A 25,243-nucleotide genomic window follows, 5' to 3' on the forward strand; every position below is an offset into this window, starting at 1 on the left:
CTTGTCACTCAAGCTACAGCGTCTTCCGGCGTGTCCCGAAAAAGGGAAATGTTATAGAACGGTCGAGAAGAGAAATAAAAAGGAACGAGGGATGGAATAGGGGAGAGATCTGTCTCGAGTGTATTGTTTTATCGCGTTTCTCTTGTAAATGCTTGCTTAAATTATCATACGCGTATATAGATATTACATAAACATTTATTTTCATAAAATGATGAAAGAAAATTTCAAGTCGCGATATTTCGATATTCCAATTATACCCTCGTTGTGTTTAGAAAGCCAATAGTTCGATCTGAAATTCGATTAGGCAAATCTTTTATCCGTCGATGATTAGAAACGTCGAGACGTATCAATTAAACGATTAAAAATGACGATCATTGTCTGAAAATATACATCGCAGCAATCAGAGCGATTTTCCACGATAAGAAGAATCATTTTTCAATTTACCATTCTTCCTACTTAAAGCATTGCCGATAACTTTCGTTATCGCTTTATTCGGGGTATATAATCATTTTCAATTCGAGGAGGCAAATTTCGCAACATCGTATAGTACCAATATCGATAATCGTATGTTCTCGATCAATACGTAGGTAACGTATGAAATCACTTGAATAATTATGAACTACTTATCATCGGATATTACGTCTACACCGTTTCATGCAAAAGATCATACGACTCGACTGATAATTGTAATCGTTACATCTGTTTGATTCCAGTAGCAATTACGAACTTGCTAATCTAGTTTTAGTCGATGTTCTTGACAACAAAATACGTCAGAGCGATATTAAAACTCCTGTATCATATTACGAAACGATATATTGATATACAGGTTAATGTCGATCATGAATTTTCACATGTCGCAGATATATTTTATGACTTTATAGAAGAGTCAAACGACGATATTAAAATTGTTTATTTCTTTCTTCGGAATACTTTAAATATTCAACACTTCTGATATTCTATATTTTATAATATCTAGGAGACTCTAATTTATTACTTTAAAAAGAGCGTATATATGGTCGTTGTTTGGCATCGTTGTTTCGCTTCGAAGCATTTTGACGTTACGATGTCTTTTTTCCAATGGGAGAGAAGGAATAAAATACAATCGATTCGCTTAAGATTCGATTTTATTAAATATGTATCTGATATATCAGACTACTATGTATTATACACAATGTACATATATACAACCTATTCGACGTAATTACATGCTACTTAATTAAAGGTGATAAACTGGGATCTCTGTATCGACTGGTATCTGTCACTTCTCTATAATTACACTATAATACCAGCTTCTCACCCTCGTTCTACGAAACGTTTTCTCTGAGAAACGAAACAATCGAGAATCTTGGTAGTACGATAACGCGAAAAAGATCTTTAACGTGTAACATTTACAAAACTGGACTGCGTTTATTTTACAACGGACGTTCAAATCATACAATTAACGACTTATCGTGTGATATTTTTCTCAACGATCACGATATTCGAATTTCTGCTACGAATCTATATACGATGATTTTTCTTTTCATCTCCAAAAAAAAAGAAAAGAAAAGAAAAGAAATTATCCCTTAAAGGCTATCATGCGTGGGATTTCGTCCCATACGAATTTTCGTCTACCCATCGCAATATTATTATTTCTAATCACTGCAAATAAAAGAATGTTCTAACGTCCATTTAATATCGAACGATAATAAATGGACATTATTTTGATTTGTAAGATGTGCTGCAATCTTTCGCCAGTGACAACCTTTAAGGATTAAATCTTTCGTGTTGCAAGCTTGATTCTTCCGACTAATTACATTTTGTAAGAATGTACATGTAACGACCTTTTTACTCTCTAACTCTCCACGAGAGATTGTTTTTCGCTTTATTTTATCTCGTTATCGCGATTAGATTGATAGAAAGTGGTGTGTTCGTATTACATAAGAACAATCAGGAATCTTTGCAATTTTGCTGCACGCCATTTTTCCTTTTACAAACGTCTTACGAAAAACGACGATATTAACTTTGATATTATACTTAATTTTTTTATCCGTTATCCGTAAGAGGGAACGACGGATCTCTGTTAGGATCTTTAAGTACGAACGTGAGAAATACTTTTCTCAAAGTACACTCATATATACACATACATACACGCTACATGGACTAACCACAGCTTTGTACAAATCGAAGAAAGAAAACGAATAACCTGGAAACTGCGAATCTATCTAACGATCGATCCTACGATACTGGCCAAAAATTTGAAATCACGCTCTTAGCTATGCTTAATCGATCTTCTCGACTAACGATAGTTGCTTATAGGAGTATTCGAGGATATTTGGTATTAAAGCTATTTCAGATATCGGTAAAGGTGTGGTTCGGGGTGATGGATGATCGTTAAATTATAATAATTACAATAATTTAAATTAAGCTACTTAATTTTTTAGGATACCCAGCCTTATTGCATATTATTCTTGATTTTATGCGATAAAACCTATCAACACTCTAAAATTAAGTAATCTAATCGAAATCGTTCTTTATAGTCAAAGTTCTTTAGTTCCTCTAGTTTAGTTAATTTAAATTTATTTGACTAGAAAGTTTTACGAATTAGCAAAATTATACATCAACTCGTACAGTGATTCCAAAGTTTTGACTCCACGATGCTTACGTATATACATACGTATCTCATCCAATTGTCTATTTATAGTGTAGTAGATCACTCTGTCGTTACGACGTGTAGGATTTTTCATCTTTGGTTTTGCCAGTCCACCGCGAACATCCGATACGATCGAGGAAACACGACGTAGTCACATCGGTAGTCGCATAGTATCACTCGAATGACACTTTTATCGATTAAAAGTTTCATCGAATTCGCGTAATTCCCGCCGTGTCTCCATCGTGTAGCGTTCGATCATTTCTATATCGAATTAGAACGCCTCTGTCTATCGTCAACTTCGACCGGGAGTAATTCGTTTATTCTGACAACGAGAACACGAATATCCTCGAAGTTCTGTAGACAACACGCTCTTCGTTACTGTTAACGACACCTACGCTAATAATACGTTTCATTCTTGATAATCTTACTACGAATGGTAACGGTAACATTCTTTTCCCATCGGAATTCACTTCGGAGTTTCAGCATGGTTTTTCTTAAAGTTATCCTTCGGATGCCAACTTTGTGTTTCTTTTTTTTTTTTTATTCTTCGATCCACAACATCTCACTGACTTTCTCTTGGTCAATTTGTATTCTCCGTATTCTGGGAATTATCGATAACAACGTCTTATTGACTTGTTCGTAACCGATTTTTATCGTCGATGTTTACCGGTATAATATATTACTTTAAGATTCTTCGATTATCACTTGTCTTTTTTAAGAACTGAACTTTTCAGTTAAGATATTGTTTACGAAGCACTTAATCCGTTGTTGACCGTGGTTTTAAGATACCTTCCCGATTTCGGATGGGCCTGTTCATCAATGATCGATAAATACGTTCGGTTGCTACGTTCCACTCGGATTATTCTTCCTTTCAAAAATATCTAACCCTCGTTGTTGGTAATAATCATCGACGAAATTATTCACAAGTTATCTCTCGATCTTCGTTCATCGAAATCTGATAATTATCAATATTAATATTAACATTCAATAGAGAAACTCTGTTTCCTATTAACTCCTCTTGGAAACATCCACTCTTCGTTGTCCATAAATAATAACCATCGATCGAATTGTTGACAAATCTTCGCAGAATTCGGTCGCGAAAACCATCAACAGTTTTATTCACAAGAGAAGACATCACCCGTCCATTTTCTCTTCTTCGTTTCAGGAAGAGTGTCCATTATTCGTAGACAGTAACCATATTTCATCTTGCATCACCGGAATCTAATCACTTAACAATAACAATCTTCCACCGTTTCGTCCACAAACCTGCGGATAAATCTACCCCTATAACGATTATCCCGATTCCCATTTCCCAACAATCCCCCAGATATCCCAGTACCAACAATGTCCAATAGTCTAGCAACAGTCCACGATGAAATTGATTCGCAATTCATTCGACGATTGCGTTTAACAGTTCACCGTTGCTTCTTTTACCACCAGTATGGCTTTTGCATGTATGGAGGCATAGGAACTTGGCCAGTGCTTGGATACGTGGTAGGTTCCATTAATTTCGACTGACAAGGTTTTCCATCCTTGATCAACAATGGGACCGCGACTCTTCTGGGTGAACATCCACTTCCACTGGCCTCTACCCTTTCAGTGGCTGCCCGTTTTGTCTTGTACCTGTGATTCTGGAACCAAATTTTCACCTGCGTGGGCGTCAGTCGAATGATCGAGGCCAGATGCTCTCTTTCCGGCGCGCTCAAGTATCTCTGTTGTCGAAAACGCCTCTCGAGCTCGAACGTTTGCGCTTTCGAGAACAACACTCGTCTTTTTCGTTTCTTGTGTTCCGTCTCGTGTGGTTGCGCCTCGTTCGCCTGCTGCTCGTCTTCGAAATCAGCAGACTCCTCCTCTTTGCACTCGTGGTTTGTCTCCTGTTTCGGCGGGAACGAAAGGTCCGAGATCGTCGGGCTCGTTGAGTCTGGCTGCTGCAACACTGCAATTTTGAACATCACGATATTACTTTCCAAGTTGAACGTATGTTTCTCGTGGGATTTTTTAGTCGAATTGGCTGGTACAGGCGAATTTCGATCGATCGATGAACGCTACGAAAGTTTCTCTGATATTCTACACTTCGATTGTAAGAAAATTCGACGATTCGCCGAATCTTGTGAAAAGCGTTTGGGAGATCGAGCGATGAGAATAGGTTGAACTTGGACGGAATTTTAAGAACAACCAATTGGAATTTGGTACATTAATCTTGTAGAATTGATCGGATACCAAGTTAAATAAGTATCTGTAAATCAGGATGAATTATAATTTCTCGTCTCTCGATTGAAAATTAGTAGATTAAAGAGCTGTAAACGCTTTTTTACTAATCTAGTATTTTTCTAACTTTTCTACGATCATAATCGTTTAAAAGATGTTTTGACAAAATCGTATAATTTCTATGTCTCTGACAGTTACTCGTATATGTTGCTTTTCCGAAATTTAGTCATTACTACGTCTGCACCCGGAGTTAGAAGTCAATTTCGTTTTAGTTCCTCAAAAATGAATAAACATCGTTTGAAAAGAATGATCGACAGAATGACTGAAATATTGCTACAGCTGTATTTTTTACTACCCTTCAACTCCTAACGTTGATTGCAGGCAGATGCAAGCCTGTATCGATCTTCTCGAGTCTTGTTAACGAGTGTTTGCTCATCGTTCAGACGACGTACATACGTAGCTTATTTAAATGCATCAGGATAAATTAAGCGATTAAACCGACGATGTTTCGCCGACGATGACTACTACGATATTCCATTTGCAAGGAAACAATATAAATCGATCGATCGTTCGTACAGCGAAATTGCTCTGCCAACTATTAAACATTGCAAACAGCAGGAAATGTTCGAGATACGATAAAAGTACTCTCACATTGATACACAAGTGGAAGATTTGACTAATTATTAAGCTGCTGTTAATTCTAAAATTCTAGAAAATAAATATATAACAAAAAACGACGAAATTTGGATTAGCAATAGCAAGAAATGCTCAAGATACAATAAAAGTACAATAAAAGAAGATTTGACTAAATTTTAAACTGCTGTTAATTGTAAAATTCTAAAAAATAAATATGTAACAAAAAACGACGAAATTTGGATTAGCAATAGCAAGAAATGCTCAAGATACAATAAAAGTACAATAAAAGAAGATTTGACTAAATTTTAAACTGCTGTTAATTGTAAAATTCTAAAAAATAAATATATAACAAAAAACAACGAAACTTGGATTAGAAATAGCAGGAAATGTTCGAGATACAATAAAAGTACAATAAAAGAAGATTTGACTAAATTTTAAACTGCTGTTAATTCTAAAATTCTAAAAAATAAATATGTAACAAAAAACAACGAAACTTGGATTAGAAATAGCAGGAAATGCTCAAGATACAATAAAAGTACAATAAAAGAAGATTTGGCTAATTATTAAGCTGCTGTTAATTGTAAAATTCTAAAAAATAAATATGTAACAAAAAACAACGAAACTTGGATTAGAAATAGCAGGAAATGTTCGAGATACAATAAAAGTACAATAAAAGAAGATTTGACTAAATTTTAAACTGCTGTTAATTGTAAAATTCTAAAAAATAAATATGTAACAAAAAACGACGAAATTTGGATTAGCAATAGCAAGAAATGCTCAAGATACAATAAAAGTACAATAAAAGAAGATTTGACTAAATTTTAAACTGCTGTTAATTGTAAAATTCTAAAAAATAAATATGTAACAAAAAACGACGAAATTTGGATTAGCAATAGCAAGAAATGCTCAAGATACAATAAAAGTACAATAAAAGAAGATTTGACTAAATTTTAAACTGCTGTTAATTGTAAAATTCTAAAAAATAAATATGTAACAAAAAACGACGAAATTTGGATTAGCAATAGCAAGAAATGCTCAAGATACAATAAAAGTACAATAAAAGAAGATTTGACTAAATTTTAAGCTGCTGTTAATCGTAAAATTCTAAAAAATAAATATATAACAAAAAACGACGAAACTTGGGTTAGAAATTAGAGATAAAGAAAGCATAGAGACCAGCATTTAGTATACTCGGTCTGTTCGCCGTTTAATCCAACAATATTTTGATTAATCTTCGGCTAAAGTGGCAAATACCGCGGTGGCCTAGAGACACGCTAATTTAATGTACAACTACGAGGTCCCTGGATTCGTGAACATACAATACGCTTTTGTGAAAGACCCGTAAGCCTGGCTGGGGTGAGTGTGAAGCAATATAGAGCCTGTTTGATACCCTATTGCACCCCATGGGACCGACTGTATCATTTTCATGGGAGATTAGGCTGTAGTCGCAGTCGCGTCGTGATTTCAATTAGACATTCCTCGCTACGGAGACGTTAACATCTTCGAAAAGAACGATTCTGCGATTAATCAAGCCCTAATTTCGAGATACTATCAGCATCAAATTTCCCTTTCACGTCAGAAACTTGCGATTCTTGTCAAATTATTTTACTAAGAGAGCAAGTAGTCGCGAGCTCTGTTTTTCTAAATATCTCACGTTTTACGAGCTTCTCCGAATTTTAGAAATACTCGAGTCGAAATTTAATGCGTTTTATCGTAACCCTGGCAAGGATAAGGTGCAAGTAAACGATTAACGAGTTAAAATATTAACCCTTCGCGAATAAATTTAAATAAATCTTTAGGTCTCGTTCGACATTTCTCAAGGAAATTTTTCAATTTACAAAGATCGATCTAAACGATCGTTTCTCGCAAGAAGAATGTATATAAAAAATATATAAAAACATTGAGAATTCCAGGAAATTCGCTACCTGATCGAAACCACGTTTTCCGCATTTAAAGGGGTGAAATGCACGATTTCTCGGTTCCACGAATGTTCAACGAGAAAAAAAGGGGATGAGGATATAAAAGGAATAAAACGAAGGGAAGATAAGGAGAAAAGGTGAAAAGAGCCGATAGGCTACCGGTGGATTTTTTGGGCGTGACAATTTCGATTCATCGAGGGCCTACAGAGCTACACGCATCTGTCCTCGAAGGGACATCTGTCTTCTTGTATTGGCCAATCGGTGCACAGGACCCACAAGGATCTTTTATAGGACCATTAGATCCTGCTTAGCCGACGCGGGCCAATTGTAGGGTGTTAAATAAATAAGGGTTTCGATACAGCCCCTTCTTCCTACGTTATACACTGCCTCTTAGAAGTATTCTTTGGTCGATTTGGACAGCAAAAGCGCAAGAACGTTGGTAAAATGTGCGAGACGTGCGAATCGGTGAGAGCTTCGGACACGAAAATTACCATGATTTATCAAACTCGTGGATAAAGTTAATTTTTTATTATTCAATCAGGGATACTTTCACTGTAAACGAGACATATAGAAGAATTTGAGAAGAAAATCCAGAAAAATATGCAGCATATCTACTATCCTGCTATCTAATATCAGGATAACTGAACTATGACGTCAGTTAAACTACGAACTAAACCAAACCACGGATATTTATGCAAATTTCTTGTGAATACAAAAAAAGAAAATATATAGATGCAAAGTAGAGATTCATTCTCTGAATATTACAACAGACACTTTGAATATTTCGTATTATACGCATCCTATGCATTTTTGTATTTCAATTGTCCATAAATGCACAAACAACCGCAGTCCACTCGTCGCCAATCGCTTTTAATCTCTGTATCGGTGATTTGCAACGATTCATCGTGCTTTCTTTCTTCTCACTCACCGTTAACTTCCTCCAGAGGCTGAGGTAATGTGGTTGGTAACGTTGGACCAGTCGGCCATCCCAGTAAACCAGGCGGCGGGGGTGGTAGGGTGCCTCTGTTCAAGTTCGCGTATATCGCGGGCTGTAACATGGCCGTCGTGTGTTCGAAAAACTGTTGATACGCCGACGGAACATCGTTCGTGGTCGGTAGCACCGTGGTACTACCTGTAACGAGAATTTTCAGGATCCAAGTCTTTAACATCGATTGTATCTAACTTTAAATTTGCAATAATATTTTGTCGGGAATTTGTGCCAAGTTAATTTATCAGAGAAATGAATTAATAAAACGATAGAACGATGGAATTGAAATTTCCAACGTTTTAAAACTAAGAATGAAATTATACGCGCGACATTTGGAGATAAAGGAAATCCAATACATATTTAACGAGCGAAATTTTCAAATTTCCAAACGAGCGTAGAAATTTCTAAGGGGAGAACTAGATCGTAGTAATGAACGGATTCTATCGCAAAGTTGATGGATTTTAATGGAAACCGATAGCGTAATTAATCGATTCTTCTACGATCGAGATAACGGAGAAACGACTCGGCTATAAAAGATTAGAAAAATTGTACTTGTTCTTACCTTGTACCTCCGTTTCTTCCTGAGACGGTTTAGAATCGAGCTGCAGGATGTCATGGATGTGGAAACTTGTTCTGGGCATCTTGATGCTCTCCAATATTCTGCAACAGCAAAACCACAAAGAAAAATCGTTAGAAAACGTGGAGGATTGCGCTGATCGGGCATCTACCTGTTCGAATATATTTCTCATCTAAATACACGTGCACAACTATCGTTAGTACGTAAATCTGCTCCAAAATAGAACGAAACAATTATCTTGAAAAAATGATATGAAAGAAAATGTAGGTGGAATTTGTAAAATCATAGAAAAATGAAGCTATCGGTCGAAATAATAGGATCGAGACATGGGGTCGTGGATTTAGTTTAAACGAAAGGTTGTTGCGAGTCGAGAAGTCGGCCACGAAGGTCGGTTTTCAACGGAATCAATCCAATTTTCCAAGTTTTCCTGCAGCGCGAAAAGCGTCAAGAAGCCAGCAGGACTCTTAAGACCCGATTAGACGCGTTCTGTGCCGTCAAAAGACTGGATACCTGCAGCTTTGCTGCCAAACAACCTGTCTTCCGCCACAGAAACGAATTTTTGCCCTTCAAGTTTAAGCCGAACCTAGCTATTATCGTAACACGTTCGGCCACGTTCCTGGTTCAAAAAGCCATCAGAAGATTTTCTTAATCGACGCCTGTCGACCGCACCGTTTCTCGATATCGCAGTTTCGCTGGTGTTTTAGGAAAAAAAAGATTTAAAAAGTCTGATAAGGACAGAGATATCAGAGCGTTTTGATATCGCGTTATATAGAAATTTCCAGGATTATCGATCTTCGGTGTTAGTGAGTTTCAGGATTAGATCGTTAACTTGTATTCCTACAACTACAAACTTGCACAGTGGCGCAATGCGATCGTTAAAGCGCTCGTTACGCAAAGATACGTGGAAAGATACGATTTCTAAAAGGTGAAAACCTATTTTCGAAATGGATACAAATTTTCGTGTAAATAAAAGATTGCGCTTTGTAATAAAATTTCTTCTTCGCAATAGAACAACCAGAGTCTCAGATTTACGATAATATACCGTTTCTTCATGCTTTTCGTTCGAACTTGTAGCAGAATTCCGAACTGACATAGAAGTTTCCACTTTAGTCGAAGAAAATGAGAAAGTTAAATCCCAAGCGGAAGAATTTCCGTTTCCTCTAAATAACTAAACTTCCTTCTACTTGCCAGAACGAATACCGAAATCACGAAACTAATGAAAAAAGTTCGTGGAAACTTGGATGGAACTGGCGTTCGAAAATAAAACAGTCGCTGGAAATTTTCAACCGGGAACTTGGTCGAAGAAGAAACCAATTAGCGTTACTTTTCGCTCCTGAAACTGTTCGTTCGCTAGCAATTAAAATGGAAGTTACAGCATTGAAGTCACCGGCGATTCCAACTTCGAATTAAGCATCGCAATATTTGTAAAGTTCGTACCGAAGAATTGCCGATTTTCTCTTTATTACTCGTTGTCAGCTGTTTTGCAACGAAAAGTTGACCGATGAAACCATGCGCGTTATAGAAGTTAATCAGAGATGTCGATAATCGAACGAGTGCTCGATAAGCTTCGATACATGTCAGCGGAGCCACGTGGAAGAATTCGAGGGCCATCAAGATCTCCTTTCGATTACGAGACAATAAATAATTACCGATAATATTATCGAGCCACTGCCTACGACTTTTTCCTCTATCTCGGGCCATTTTCGAACTCTGTTATGTTTTTAGAAAAATTGTAAACCAACCGTAGATAACGTTTGCTTGTTTCTTCGTTATATAATAGTTGACGAACGAATCGCCATTCTTCTAATTTCGATATATACTAAATCCCTCCAATTTCCCGAGAAACCCAACATTTATCCTACCACAAATCCAACTAAAAATCTACGCGATACTTTGCAACAAGAACTTCTCTGTTCGGCCAACCAAAGCCATTCTCCCATCTCTTCTTCTCTAAATTATTTTATCGAAATCTCGTTTCACGAGAATCCAATCGAGGAGCATGCGAAAATTCCGCAAGGATACCGCGTAAGGGTCTGATCCGACGATCGAATTCTACACTACTCGGAGAGGGCGGGTAGGGCAGGATGGGCAGTGTCGGCAAAATAAGCTTCGTACACGTGATATATTCGCTATGTATCTTTTTTTTTCTTCTTCTTTTTCATCTAGTTCGTTTACCTATTATTGAAAGCGATCTGGCTGTACCAGACGTGATTCAAGAGACTGGTCGGATAGGATAGCAGCGGCCAGGGTAGAATCTTATTCTTGTCCGCCATTTTGAAAAGTCGAGGAGATGTTAGTAGTGGCGTCAGTACATGTTAATGTCCTCGTGGTTCTCGCACACTCGTTCACGCACCGACGTTCCCTCTTTTCCTATTACTCCCTTTCTCCTGTCTCTTTTATCTTTTAACACCCCTCTTCCCGTTCGATTTTCTTTTCTAAAACTCTCTCCTACCTTCTGCTTACTATCACTCGTCCACTCTCGTCCCCTTTTTCTACTCCAACTTGCTTAAATATCACTTGCCCAAACCACTCGGAATCGGTCGTCGTTCAAACGATCAGTTCACTCGCACACCCGACCACTGTCTTTCTATCGAACGGTTCTTCGTGGTCCATCGTTCGTTTCACCAACACTCGCGAGTTTGATCTTAGTTTAGACTCTAGACGACACACCGCTGTGCTTCCGAGCAACGACGTTTCAAACTTTTAAACGTTCCGCGTATTGTCACGAGAAGCAGGAACTCGCGGAAACATCGCGCCAACTCGCATCACGTTCATTTTGTATCGAGGTAGAAATCGAAGGAGATCGAGAAGATCGGAGGAAACGGGTAGACGCGATTCGACTTGGTCTAGGCTGAAGGACTCTCCTTGTACTTTTTGAGTGTCCTCGACGAGCACTTGACGGCTAGTGTTCCCTACCTCCGTACAGTTTCGCTCGTCAAGCACCCTCGAAGCCGAGGGCGGATCTTCGCCAGGGGCGGGGATTGCCGAGCTCACCCTCCGGCCCGAGTCGCACGACAGTCCACCCCTCTCTGTCAGCCAAGAGAATTAGCTGGCTGAATTTTCCAGCGTACGTAGTAGACCGTTCTTTCGAGCGGACAGCATAGAAATCAATCTAGGAGAGAGAAACGTTCCGACTGTTCCATTTCGACTATGGGGATTTCAGGTGGAAAGGGCTGGCTCGAAAGGAGAAGCTTCTTTGGAGATTTGCTCAGGGGTAGGCTCGTGTCTGCAGCTTCGAGAAATACTTTCCAAAAGAAACTGGTATTCAATAGTTACCCAGTTGTTTGAATATTCTTAACTTCTTACAAACGTTCCTTAGAAACGTTAGACAGGTGATTATGAAAAGTGTCACCGAAAACGAAACGATTAGAAAGTTTAATCTACCAAACTAATTAAACGAAAATCGGTGCAACGTTTCTCGAATTCTGAAAACCTACTCGGATCTCTTTCAAAATTCTTCGAATGCCACGAAATCGCTTTCTATGGCCATCGACCGGAACGTTTGCTCGTTTCAAAAACAAATATACTCAGGTCAAAAGCAAATAGGTGAACCTGTCTAAAAATCCACCGCCTAATCGGTGGAAGCAGCATGCAGCCGGCAGTCTACTTTTGAGATCGAAGAGTGCAACGTAACAGAAGCTGGAATGAAAATTTATTGAAATTGCGAAACGCTCGAGCAAACGCTCGTAAACGAGAATAGACTGTCCAGAGGCGCTAGGGGTAAATTTTCATCGAAGGGGTGGAGCCTCGTGTGGACCAATCGGACGCTAGTTTCTGGAGGATCGGCCCTGAGAAGTGTCTAGGGGGTTGATTTTAACCCTCGTCGCGGCTCCACCAATCGGATCGCTCCATCGATCAGGGCTTTTTACACCGAGAGCATACTTTGCGTCGAGTGTTAATGTGAAAGGGCATTAGCGGTGCTTTTACCGTGTCATTTCGATTTTTTCTTCCTCTTCGTCTCTCTTCTGTCAATTTTAGGCCACTTCCTTTACGGTTCGTTTTCTTTCTGTATTTATACTGCAACGATACCGTGTGTGTGTCGATAGTCGAAAGTGGGTTAGAAGCGTCCTCGGGCGTAGTCACGATCGTTACGTAGTTTATGCCGTTGAAGGTCTGACACGGCTTCCTGGTGGCTGGTATTACGTATTACGAAACGTGGAAAAATTGACGCGTCCGAATAACAAATGCAAATACGGAGGCTTTGATCTTTCGTTGTTATCGATTTTTACAACTACGCGTGATTTTCGACGCTACGTTGATGTCACGATTGTACGTTGTTTGACATTATGGAAGCGCGTCGAACAGAAAAATGTATATCTGTACTTTGTCAATTTCTATGAATAAAAAATATTACGATTGGTTCGTAGATATCGAGCATCGAATATATAAATACTAATGTTTACGATATCGATGGCAATCAAATTCCCGATCTATGAGATTTTGAAATCGATGATCGAACATTTAACGCAATTATTTCCTAACGTGGATTACTCTGGATAATCAGGTCATACTTTGAGCTGATTCGGATAGTATACAGGTTTTGAGATAACTTAGAGTAGAGTATTTGTTAGATCGATAAAGTCATTGAAGTAGGGATTATACTAATTTCATTGCCCAATGTAAGAACACAGATGGTTTATTGAAGTATATAAAAGAATATTTCCCATGATCTTTTAATCTTCCGAATGTCATAATTTCGGAAAATAACCTTACGATACTCAATAACATCCTGGTATATACTATCCTAACGATATATCCTAATATACTTTAACCAGGATAATTCCTACCGACGTACTAAGAATATACAGGGTGGTTGATAACTGGTGGTACAAACGGAAAGGGGGTGATTCTACGCGAAAAAAGAAGTCGAAAATGTAGAATAAAAATTTTTCGTTCGAGGCTTTGTTTTCGAGAAAATCGACTTTGAATTTTCGCTCGGTACGCGTGCGGTACGTTATAACGGATCTCACTGTAGATCGTTGTCTCGATGGAAAAATTAAAAAAAAAATTTTTATTCGATATTTTCGACTTCTTTTTTCGCGTAGAATCACCCCCTTTCCGCTTGTACCACCAGTTACCAACCACCCTGTATAGAATGAGAGTTACGATGATCCTTGGTATACCACGTTTAGTCTTTCTTTTGTCCATCGTTTAATCTGCTTCACGTTGGTAAACTGAAACGTTAAACGGTCCAAGTCACAAACTAATCAGTTTCCCAATTGTCCCGACTCTGTTCCAAATTCTTGAAATACCTCAACTTCTTGACAATATCGTTTCTCACCTTTTTATTATACACGCGAATCAGCCACACTTCCGCTTTAATGTCCCAATCGCAAATCATACGCCCAAGGAAATCTGTCCAATTGAAAACACAGGCCGCTGCGTGCTACTGTTCGTAAAAACCTGTACAGGTAGAAAGTACTCGAAGGAAGGACAAATTGATCCTGTTAATGCTTTTCCGAGAGCCGGAAACGTATAATAGACCGGCAGGTTGTATCAAATCGCGTAGAAAGTGACCCGCATAAATACAGGTATATTATGATGCGCGTATACGCGAGAAGAGACAGGCGAAAAAAGCGTGAATCGAAGAGAAGAGAAGAGAAGAGGCAAAGGGACAGGGGCGACGATGGAGCGGGTTTCCGGTTTATTCAGTTCCAGGCTTTGTGCGATCGCGTGGGTCCCTGCTCGGCGAAAAAGTCAAAAAGTACGGAAGAGGGCGGTTCCAACCTTTCTGACTTTTCTCATGAGCTCTCGCCCTTTCGGATTTATCGCCGTTGGAAAATCTTTGCGCCGAACCGCTTCGTTTCCGGCCCATCTTCAACAATTTTAACGCATTTCTGACATTATCCATACACCTAGTTTTTCACTGATAGAGGAAGTGGTATTCGTAATCGATATTTAGGAACAGAAATATCGCTAGTTGTATCGATATTAAGGTATTAAGATATTAAGATAGCGTCAATGGGATTGAAAATGTTGTTAACAGTGGACAGAATATTGGCGCTGTTGATATTAAGAATATTATCAATGTTAAAAATGTAAATATGCCGGGATTGATAACACGGGGAATGGATATTAACGATACTGGTATTAAGAATGTTATTAACGTGAAAAATTGATATCAATGGCATTAGAATCGAAAGTACGTGTGTAAAAATATCGTGGGACATTCGTTAAGATATCGAAACGTTTAGAAATAAATATCCGCGTAACTCTTGATTTCCTATTCCAGCAAAGCGAAGTTGAGCCGTTTATGGTGGCTAAGGCAGTGTTATAAGTGCAGTTATCGATACTCACGAGTGAACAGAAGGGAGTGAATCATTCGTGTTACTAGAACAGAAAATCGTAAATTACTTTGACAGGCTCGATTTACACGCTTCTGTTACTGTACATTTCTATCCAGTGTTTCAAGTTTTTATAAGTACATACTTCAAGATTCAAATTATTCTTCGACCCCGTTTCAAAATGCCAGCCTAAAGGAGAAAGAGAATCTAGGAACATCGTAATTTACAGTATATTCACGATCGTGTTGTACAATTCTCTGTTATCTTGGCTCAGATTGCATCAGTCGTCATAATTTATGCCAAAAAATCTTCTATCGTAGAACAAAAGATCAAAGGATACTTTCAAATGCACGTTATACAACCTTTACCTCAAGTTATGCGAAAGAAGCAATAAGATATAGCTGAGAGAAAAAGACAAAATTAGAGAAAGTATACAGGGTGGTCGATAACTGGTGGTACAAGCCGAAAGGGGGTGATTCTACGCGAAAAAAGAAGTCGAAAATATAGAATAACAATTTTTCGTTCGAGGCTTCGTTTTCGAGAAAATCGACTTTGAATTTTCAGTCGGTACGCGTGCACTTTATCGCGTCTCGTTATAACGGATCTCACCGTAGATCGTTGTCTCGATGGAAACATTTTTATTCTGTATTTTCGACTTCTTTTTTCGCCTAGAATCGCCCCCTTTCCGCTTATATTTCCACCAATTACCAACCACCCTGTATAAGGAGAAACAACTAAAAGTTACGAACAATTCAAAGCAAGAGAATACGCGATGCTGATTTCAGTTCTGAAACAACGACTCGGAGAATTCTCCAACGTTCGCTTAAAAAGCGTTCATCGCGATTATTACATACAGAGACCAATAAATATCGTATGTACAGGAAAAGAAATATCGGAAGAACGAAAGAAGAAGATAAGCGCATAAAAAGAGATAGGTAAAAGTCACGAAACATTAAGAATAAAGATCAATCCGCAGCATGCACGAACAAGGATCGTCGAGTAGAGGCTCTCGCGTGTTCAGCGAAACTCTTTTCCAGAAGACGACGCCGCGCGTGCACGAATCGTCTGCCGTTTCCACGGCTGCGCCGTTCTAACTCGGTTAGAATCGGATTCAACGAGACGCTCTCGTGATTTTTCCAATGATCGTTCGCCCGAGTCCGCTGAAAACTTCAAAGCGTCGACGTACTTTTGCCGGAGGAAGAGCAACGGAGGAAGAAAGTGGTGGAAGGAAAGGGAACGAGGGAAACGAGAGAGGAAAAAAAAAGGTAGAAGAATACTGGAGAAGTTCGAGCTGCCGGGCAATCGAGCAACATTTGCCAGGATCCCACGACTGTTTGGCGATAGCTGTGCCAACTTGTTTCGAGCACGCAACCCAATTTGTCTGCGTCTCATTGTTTTACCGGCTTCGCCGCGCGATCCTCCTGCTTTCTTCGCTGAATATTGTCCAAAGGGTATCGTGGTATGGATTATCATGACCCTTCGATGATCGAGTGTTATTATACCGAGGGTTTTTACCTGCCAATACGGTAGGATCAGGATTATCCGAATCGGTTGGTTACCGAGAAATCGGATAATTCAATTTTTCCAATAGCTATACGACTGAAATTGTTGCTACGTGTCTTTTATCGTATAAAGATCAGCTTCTTGTAACGTTACGATCGCCAAGTTGTATTTTACCGTACATGCAAATAACTAGCATCTATCTCGATACTTAAAATTCAATAAACGTTGCGCCAAATACCTACGAGCCCAAAAACAGAAGCAGAAATCGATCAACAGATTAGATTCGAACGTTTAAATTCTGATAATCTTCTCAATAGCTCTTAGCCTCGCTGATTAACTCGAACTGATCGGTTAAACTGGGTGCTTGGGGTGCTGGTTGAAATTTTAAGGTAAATCAAGGTAGCTCATCCAACAAACTCGTGCATGACCTGCCTTCCAGTTAATCCACTGTTTGAGGAAACCGGTTTCTCTTGCACTTGTTAAGCCGATACTTCTCAATCGACTATGCCAGATTTGCTGGTGGGCTAGTGCGAATTGTAAGTGGTTTAAGATTCGAGATTATTTTGGAGATCTTTAAGAAGCGTGACAAAAGATAAAGATATCGAGAGAAGCGAAGGGAAACTTCTTGGCCAGCTGGTAGGCCACCTAACCTAACCTAACCTAACCTAACCTAACCTAACCTAACCTAACGTTGGTTGCAATAAATCGCCAGTATCATTCGTTGGGAGCTATACTCTCCCTTGGAAAAATTTTCATTGCTGTTGTTGGTCTATGGCTTTGCCGTAGCGATATTCGACGTGGAAACACACAATAGATGCAAATTAGATAACATAATAGCGAGGAAAATTGTTAATTCGAGGAACTGTTCTTCAACTTTTGTTCGCTGATACTTAAAAGACAGAAAGGGACTAGCAAAAATATTGGAATTCGTTGAATCACAAGACCATATAGAATTTTTACAACGGTATTTGAGAAAATAGAAAACGACACGCGATATATCGAAATTTGTACGGTAAAAATATTATTAGTAATGTATTATTAGTATGCAGAAGGCAGATAAAAATTGCAAATGATCGGAAATCGTAGAAGGACGATGAGTAAGATAATTTTCTATTCGTCTGCATAAAACTGTGAAAAGTCTGTCATTAATTATATTTGTAATATTACAGTAATTTTAACAGTAACCTACAGTGGCTACGTAAAGCATCTGCACGGTATTTGAATAAAATATCGAAAATATAGTACTCGTCGTGACATTTATAAAACAAATCTCTATGTAGATTCTATTTCATTTGCGTTCCGTAGACAATTGCGAACAATGGTGTTCATAAAAATCTGAGTTTGGGTGAACATTTACGTTCCGATTAATAAGATTCGTACAGAAAATCGTATTACACAAGCGTATTCATAATATCGAATGAAAAGTATGTAATATAAAATGAAAATCCATAATATTGGACAACACTCGAGTCGTCAAGTACACGAGTAACGATACTCAAAAATTTTTACGATCCCCATGTAACAGGCACTCAAGCCGGCACTCGAGGGTGACCGTTTCGATAGTCGAGCTGGTAAACTCTAGTACCACTTGAACATTTAGATTTCGCATACATAAACGCAGATCTACGAAATACAAAAGACCGGTTGAACTGCGAGGAAAAAGCGGAAATAGCGTTTGAAAGGAAAAGAGGTTGGCATCGGAAATTGTAGAAGAAAATGTTGCGTTGGCACGTACTGACAATAAATAAGAACGTAGCAGGAGCCTCAGGTGGCCGACAGGTACCGATATTGTCATGTTAATGAAGGATACGGAAAATATCTGCTAAATGGATGGAACATCCATTCATCCTGGCACGTTTCACAGCCTCAACACCTGAATCTTTCTGTGAACCGACCAAGTATCAAGTGGTCATTCGAGAATACGCTCAAGCGCGTCCAAAAATCGAATTCGGCTGTTGCAGTCGGTTTGCTACTCTTCAAACTTTCGAGTGCCGTTTCTCGACGAGTCATAATTATCTGAATCGAATATTGTTCGATGCTATTTTATTAATTATCAAATTCGCAATTTTGCAGGTTGTACAGACGCTTTCGAGATAATTGACGTTGATTTTTATTGACATAATTATTACAACCAGCTACCGCGCTTCACCATTCATCCCTATAGCATTCGGTATATTTATCTTTGGAAATAACTTAAATCTAACGCGTCCACTCTACGCTCTTCATCCCTCGAACACTTTGTCAACATCTAAACGTATCCTTGGTGGTATCCTTTTCGAAAAACCCTTGAAAATCTACTTTCTGTTTGCTTGTACCTATACCAGCAGACTCTTCACCCTCGATGACGAACGACGACAAGAAAGAAGAAAAGCAAAGAGGGGAAAATGACGGCGGAAAAACGAACATTCTACGTTCATTCATGAAACCAGTTACAAAGGATCAACGGAGCCTGAAGTCGTGAATGAACGTAGTACGTCTAGTAGTAGGTGGCTCGACGGGTGGCTTTCGAGGAACCCTCTTCCACAAAGCATTTTCCTTTTTTTCAGAAGGACTTCTCCCTACCTTCGATGCGGTGGAATGCCACTGAACCAAACGTGACTCAAACTGTGCACGGCTCGTTAAGGATCAGCTACCGCCGTCATCGTTTAAGAAACGTTTAAGAAGTTATTCGAGGCAGGCACAAGGATAAGTTCCATTCGCTTTTTCGGTCAGTCGGACATCTTATACATAAGAACGGAAAGTAAGATTCTGAAAAAGTAATTCTTGTATACTGGCCTTCATCTACACTCGAGAACTTTCGTCCCTCTCGATAACTTTTTCTCCTTCATCCTGTTATGTGCACGTGTATGGAGCTTTATGCGCGATGATCGAAGATTTATCGTTTAGTAGTTGTTACTATTAGGTTGTCCGAAAAGTTTCTTTCGTTTTACGAGGAAATACTAAAAATAAATAACGTTTTTCGTTTTATGTTATTTTGTCGAATTACGAACGATCCATTTCGTTCTGTCGAGATAAACATCGCGACATTTCATAAACTTGGTTTCGCGTCGTTAAACGTCGTTTGTAAAAAACACGTTTGCGAAAGAAAGACATTTTCCGGACAACCTAATACGCACAGGGTGCAACTGGAACTGGCTGTATCTTCTAGACGGTTAAGGATAGAGGAAGATGTCACGAGCGAAAGTTAAATGGTATCAGGCGGTGCATAATATGCAACTAATTTTATGCATTTTTATGCATCGGTGCATCGGAAAGATGCAACTACACTTTTTTTTTTTAAATGGAAACCTTAAGTCCCAAACTTATTCATTAGGAAATTATCGAAGCTAAAATTTCTCTGAATTATTTCAATTAATCAGAACGTGAACGATAACACCTACAAGGTTGATACAATACGCGTATATTACATTTGAAATATTAAATGGCTCTTGCGAACTGTTTATTAAATATTCGTTAGGCGTTTAAAGTACGAAGGTTAAATCTTTTACCAGAAAGAATACTGTTAACTCTTTTATTTTTCAACTATTCGTGCTCCCTTGGTTTGAAAAAATGTCCGACTATCCGATCGCTGTTTAATCTTCAAACCGCAGAGTTACATATTTTTAATCTAAAATCTGAATGTAATTCCTGGAAACGTGACTTTCGAGGCTTATAATCTTCTTGCATAAAATAATCGAAGAATTTTCAATGAATATCGAAGAGGAATTTCCCAGTTGGTGAAACAATGCGCGAATAAATATTCCACAGTGTTCTGGCATCGTTTCGCGTTATCTTATGTATCTAATCGTTAATCACGTGAGACGTGACGAACAATAAGAGAAAAAAAGAGCGGAATACGTCCGTCAGTAGGATCGCGTGGTCATATCGATCGACCTGCATCGAACTGTGGCAATCGGACGAACGTAGTTCGCGTGTCGACTGAATCTAACATTAAGATCGAAGGCTTATCGCTTCTCGATCGAAAGACAAATCTCATTGTACGCTCGTAGATCGTAATTGAGAGATGCAAATGATTTTTAATTCACTTTCCATAGAATGATCCTTAGGAATATTTTTTTAATTTTATCATTTTTATCGTCGTGTTAATCTCTTGTTGTGTAGGTATATCAAATATTTATAATTGCGAAAGCTCATTTTTAATAATAATAGTCACGTAATAATCGTTACTCTAAAATCTTACAAATCTTTTTCAATTTCTGTGAACTCTCGATTGATTCATCATCGAAGATGATTAACTAGAGACAGGGGCTAGGTTACTTTATTTTAAAATACATGTTTATTTCTAATTCGTATTTCTGTTTTCTACGGTGAAGATCATTGGTGGTGTTTAAAAATATTTTTAGAATATTTGTCAAGTCCTGGCAACAAAGTTGCAAAATCCAATGGAAGAACTGAACAAGACTTTACTAGAGAAATTACTTTACAATTTGTTCCGAATATCACCAAACCTCTATATTTCAACTTGAATAAACTTGAAAAATCAGTGGCTGGCGAGATACCGATTTTTAATTCGAGATAACGTTACCAAGAGTCATAATTTTCCATGTGACTATATACGTAACTAAATACGTAATCTAAAGAGATTAAACGGCGCTATGAAAAAATATGTAATACCTTAAAAATGATTTGTTCTTGCACGAGTATTACCTTGATTTGTCGTATAGCTTCGCGGATTTTACTTAAAATATGATAAGGTAGAAACATTCGAGTCGAGACAAATCGTATCGTTTAGTAGTTTTCTCGCGTGACTATACAAATTTGGAACTATAAAAACGAAACGTGGAATCTCATAAAAAAAAATCGTTTTACCGAAGAACAAGGATACGTAGAAATACTTTTTGTACTTATTGTATATACACTCGTATCTTTATGAATATATAATAATTAGAAGAAAAAAAAAAACGAAAATTACGTAGAAAATTGTTCTATGTTACAAATATTACAAGTATTATATCTTGGATATTTCGTATATTTTTGCATATTACGAGCTTTCTAAGCGCTTTGCACCTCTAAATATCTCAGAAATGCGTAAAAATCCACGGTCTCGTTATTATATCAAATCATAACTGTGCCTCGTAATACACAGGGTGGTTCTACGCGAAAAAAGAAGTCGAAAATATAGAATAAAAATTTTTCGTTCGAAGCTTTGTTTTCGAGAAAATCCACTTTGAATTTTCGCTCGGTACGCGTCCACTTTATCGCGTCTCGTTATAACGGATCTCACTGTAGATCGTTGTCTTAATTGACATTATTTTTTTAATTTTTTAAATTTTTATTGCATATTTTCGACTTGTTTTTTCGCGTAGAATCACCCCCTTTCCGCTTGTACCACCAGTTACCAACCACCCTGTATACAAATTCGATTATGCACAGTTCAAGATTGAATCTTAAGATATCGAAGCTTAGATGACTAAAATAACCCTTACTTACTGTGATCGTTGGATTCGATCGAATACGAGTCACTTTGTAAACAATATCGATGATACTATGTGGTAATATCGTGGCATTGGTACTGAGGGATCGATCGGTACATCTGATTAGGCGGATAACGCCGGAAACCGGAAGCGAACGTTTAAGAGCAGTCACGCATATTGGTTAGGCGAATCCTTCGGTATAGAGTGGTACGCCTTGTTACACGACGGGACACGCGAGAACCGAAAGGGCCCAAGTACCAACACCTGTTGGTTTCCACCATAAATTTCGGATTAATCGTAACGCGGATGGTCGCTGCCCGTGTGTTTCTAATTGCGAGTCAGCGTTTCCAACTCGAAACTCGTCGATTGTGAAATTGTTGGAACTTTTTAGGCAATTGGTGTTCGCTGCAACATCGCGATAGTGAAACGATAGTATTGTTTGTTGCAGAGGTGATTTTGAAAAAATAGTAAAAATCGAAGAAGATTATCTTCCTTCGATCTTTTCATCCTCAGTTTTCAAAGGAAATTAGTTTCCACTTGATCCTTGCTTCTTATACGAAACAAGCGAACCAAGTTCCATTGTTTGATAAATCGATTTTCTCGTAGGATCCTTACCTATAGTCCTCCTCGACGTAATCCGGAGGGAACAGATGCCAGGATGCGTCGTAGCATTCGTCGTATCCGTTTGCCATTTTCCAGCCTTCTCTTCTTTAACTGTCTTTTTCTCTCTCTTTGTTTCTCTTCGCCTTTTTGTTTCTAGATCGTGAGCCTGCTTCGTATTCGTACGACAGCTCGCGAGAAAGTCTTGCTCTCTGCTTTAGACTCTCGTTCAACCTCGAAAGCGACTGATCTTTGGCGACGAGTTCATTCGAAAGGATATTTTTCATAGAAATGTAAAAAACAGGCCCGGCACTTCAATAAATCATTGAAATATAACCCAGGCTTGATCCTGGCTTGTCCATTAATTTCTCAATATTTCGAACGACGCACGAACACGTTAGGAGACGGTACGAACAACCGTAGCATAATTGTCTACCACGTAAGAATCAATTTTCTGTGAAGCAAGTATCGACTCACAGACGGACACAGACGATCGAAATTGTCCACGACGATTTCGAAATCGACACCTCGACCAAACCGTGGTACCGTGTTCTCAGTTACTGAGAACTATACGTGGATATATCGATCACCTATATATTGTATCGAAAATATGGCTACCAGATAGGAGCTCCGGCAACGTTATCTGTTTGATAACACCCTATATAGATTAGTTTGACTACTGTAACGTCAGACAGGACTGTACACGTTCAGAATATAGACTATAGGCCAAAAATTTGGTAACACTTTCTTAATTGTGTCGATCAAATATTTGGAATTTGTAGTGCGTGTTCTATAGGATCTGAGAATTTCCAATAGATCGACTTGGAATTTTATATATTTTAGTATTTTTTACATTGGGAAACTCTTTGATAAAAAATTATTCATTTTCGTAGCATTAATTTAATAGCTTTAATAATAATGATTAATTTAACGAATTAATTAATGAAATTAATACGATATTGGTACAATTAATGGTATGGTTGTAAAATGTTTGACCAGTAAAGTGTATATTGATTCATCTGCTAATTTTCTCATTAATTCGAAATTAATGCTCCAAATATATAGATGTACGATAGAATTGTTTGCAGTAATATCATTTTTGTCACCAAGAAGCTTCTTACGATAGCGGAATTGGAAATTTGCTTCTGTCGAAAATTACCTTGCCACGGTCTATCTTTTAATAATTTTGAATAACGTAACTTTGGTGAGAAGGTTGGTCTGTTAAACGTAAAGACAGTTTATCGTTGCCATCGTTGCGTCAGGGGAAAAAGTTGTCGCGAAGTAGAAAAGTACGGTATAGAAGAAGTAGAAATAATAGATTGCCATATCTTTCACGTGTGGTTTCATGTTGATATCTCGGACCAATGGTAGTGATCTGTGTTACTGTTTCTATGCTAGCCTGACATAAAAAAGCTCCCAATAGATACGCACGTACAATATTTACTATCACTGTTTTTATTACTTCATAATTACATTACACGATAGACATTCTTCACATCAATTTTGTGCTTTATATGTCGTGTCATTCTGGCGATAATCACCTCGTTTGATATAATTTCAAATTAATTTGGCATAACTTTTAATTTCATCAAATTTCCATTACTTTAGCACGATAAAGCTCAATAAAAATTAACATCCATTTATAATGGGATCGTGACTTTAACCGTGGTCTATGTTCGATAACGATATTTTACCTTATATTTTCGTACTTTCGTCGAACTTTTTTCTCTCAAATATTTTACCTTATATTTTCATACTTTCGTCAAACTTTTCTCCCTCAGATATTCTGATAATAAAAAAGCACGATCTTTATGCGGATCGTAAATAACGTTGCATCGTGCTTTCGTATTTTCCACAAACCGAAGAAACGTGGCTTTACGTAACCTTAGCTCGATTATTACGCAGCTCGACACAGATCCGACTCTAAATCCATCTAATGCTACGATAATTCGGTCGTAAATTCGAATTCAATCTTCCCCAAAGAACTTTCCATCGTCGAAAATCGATGAATTGTTCGATAATGAAAATTCGACGGTCTTATCGAATTGGCCGTTATCCGTTCGTACGATCGTACGTTTAAGCGTAACGATCCCGGAAAATAACGACTTTTCCGCGGATCTCGGGACAACGTTGGTAATTATGATGTCTCGTCTCATCGGCAGATAGCAACACTTTAAATGTCAAGGGCACGACATAGTTCATATTTATTGCTGCAGATAACCAGCTAATTGTTGCTACTCGACTCGTACCTCGGTTCTACCTTACAATTTGTTAATGACAAGTGCCCCTCGAGGTGAAGTATCCAGGCTTAACCGACAAGTGCTACCGAACAGAGGCTGCCACGAGTGCACTGATAAAACAAAATGTTTCCTTCCGTGTTTTGACTTTATGTATGCGTCAGTCTTGTTAAATATATCGCCAGCTGTAAATATTAAGACACCCATTCGTTGACAAACTCTAATAAACTTTACGTTATTTAGCG

At 38.2% G+C, this 25,243-nt stretch overlaps 1 protein-coding gene across 4 annotated transcripts; it reads right to left on the reverse strand.

Moving 5' to 3' along the window:
• Positions 1–1,106: 1,106 nt before the first annotated feature.
• LOC117207914 (homeobox protein XENK-2-like) lies at positions 1,107–23,342 on the reverse strand. Of its 4 annotated transcripts, none has more exons than XM_033448633.1 (4): positions 22,777–23,342; positions 8,946–9,043; positions 8,324–8,474; positions 1,107–4,568 (listed from the first exon to the last, which is right to left on the reverse strand). In XM_033448633.1, exons 2-4 carry the CDS (start codon positions 8,997–8,999, stop codon positions 4,063–4,065), a joined length of 711 nt encoding a protein of 236 aa, XP_033304524.1. In that variant the 5' UTR covers positions 9,000–9,043; positions 22,777–23,342; the 3' UTR covers positions 1,107–4,062. The 4 variants fall into 4 exon arrangements, with proteins under 4 accessions (XP_033304524.1, XP_033304523.1, XP_033304521.1 ...); XM_033448632.1 differs by having other exon boundaries at positions 8,324–8,527; positions 22,777–23,340; XM_033448630.1 differs by lacking the exon at positions 22,777–23,342 and adding an exon at positions 11,136–11,489 and having other exon boundaries at positions 8,324–8,527.
• Between the last annotated feature and the right edge of the window lie 1,901 nt (positions 23,343–25,243).

This window comes from Bombus bifarius, unplaced genomic scaffold, assembly GCF_011952205.1.
Source record: "Bombus bifarius isolate JDL3187 unplaced genomic scaffold, Bbif_JDL3187 scf7180000008047, whole genome shotgun sequence".
NCBI classification, from domain to species: Eukaryota; Metazoa; Arthropoda; class Insecta; order Hymenoptera; family Apidae; genus Bombus; species Bombus bifarius.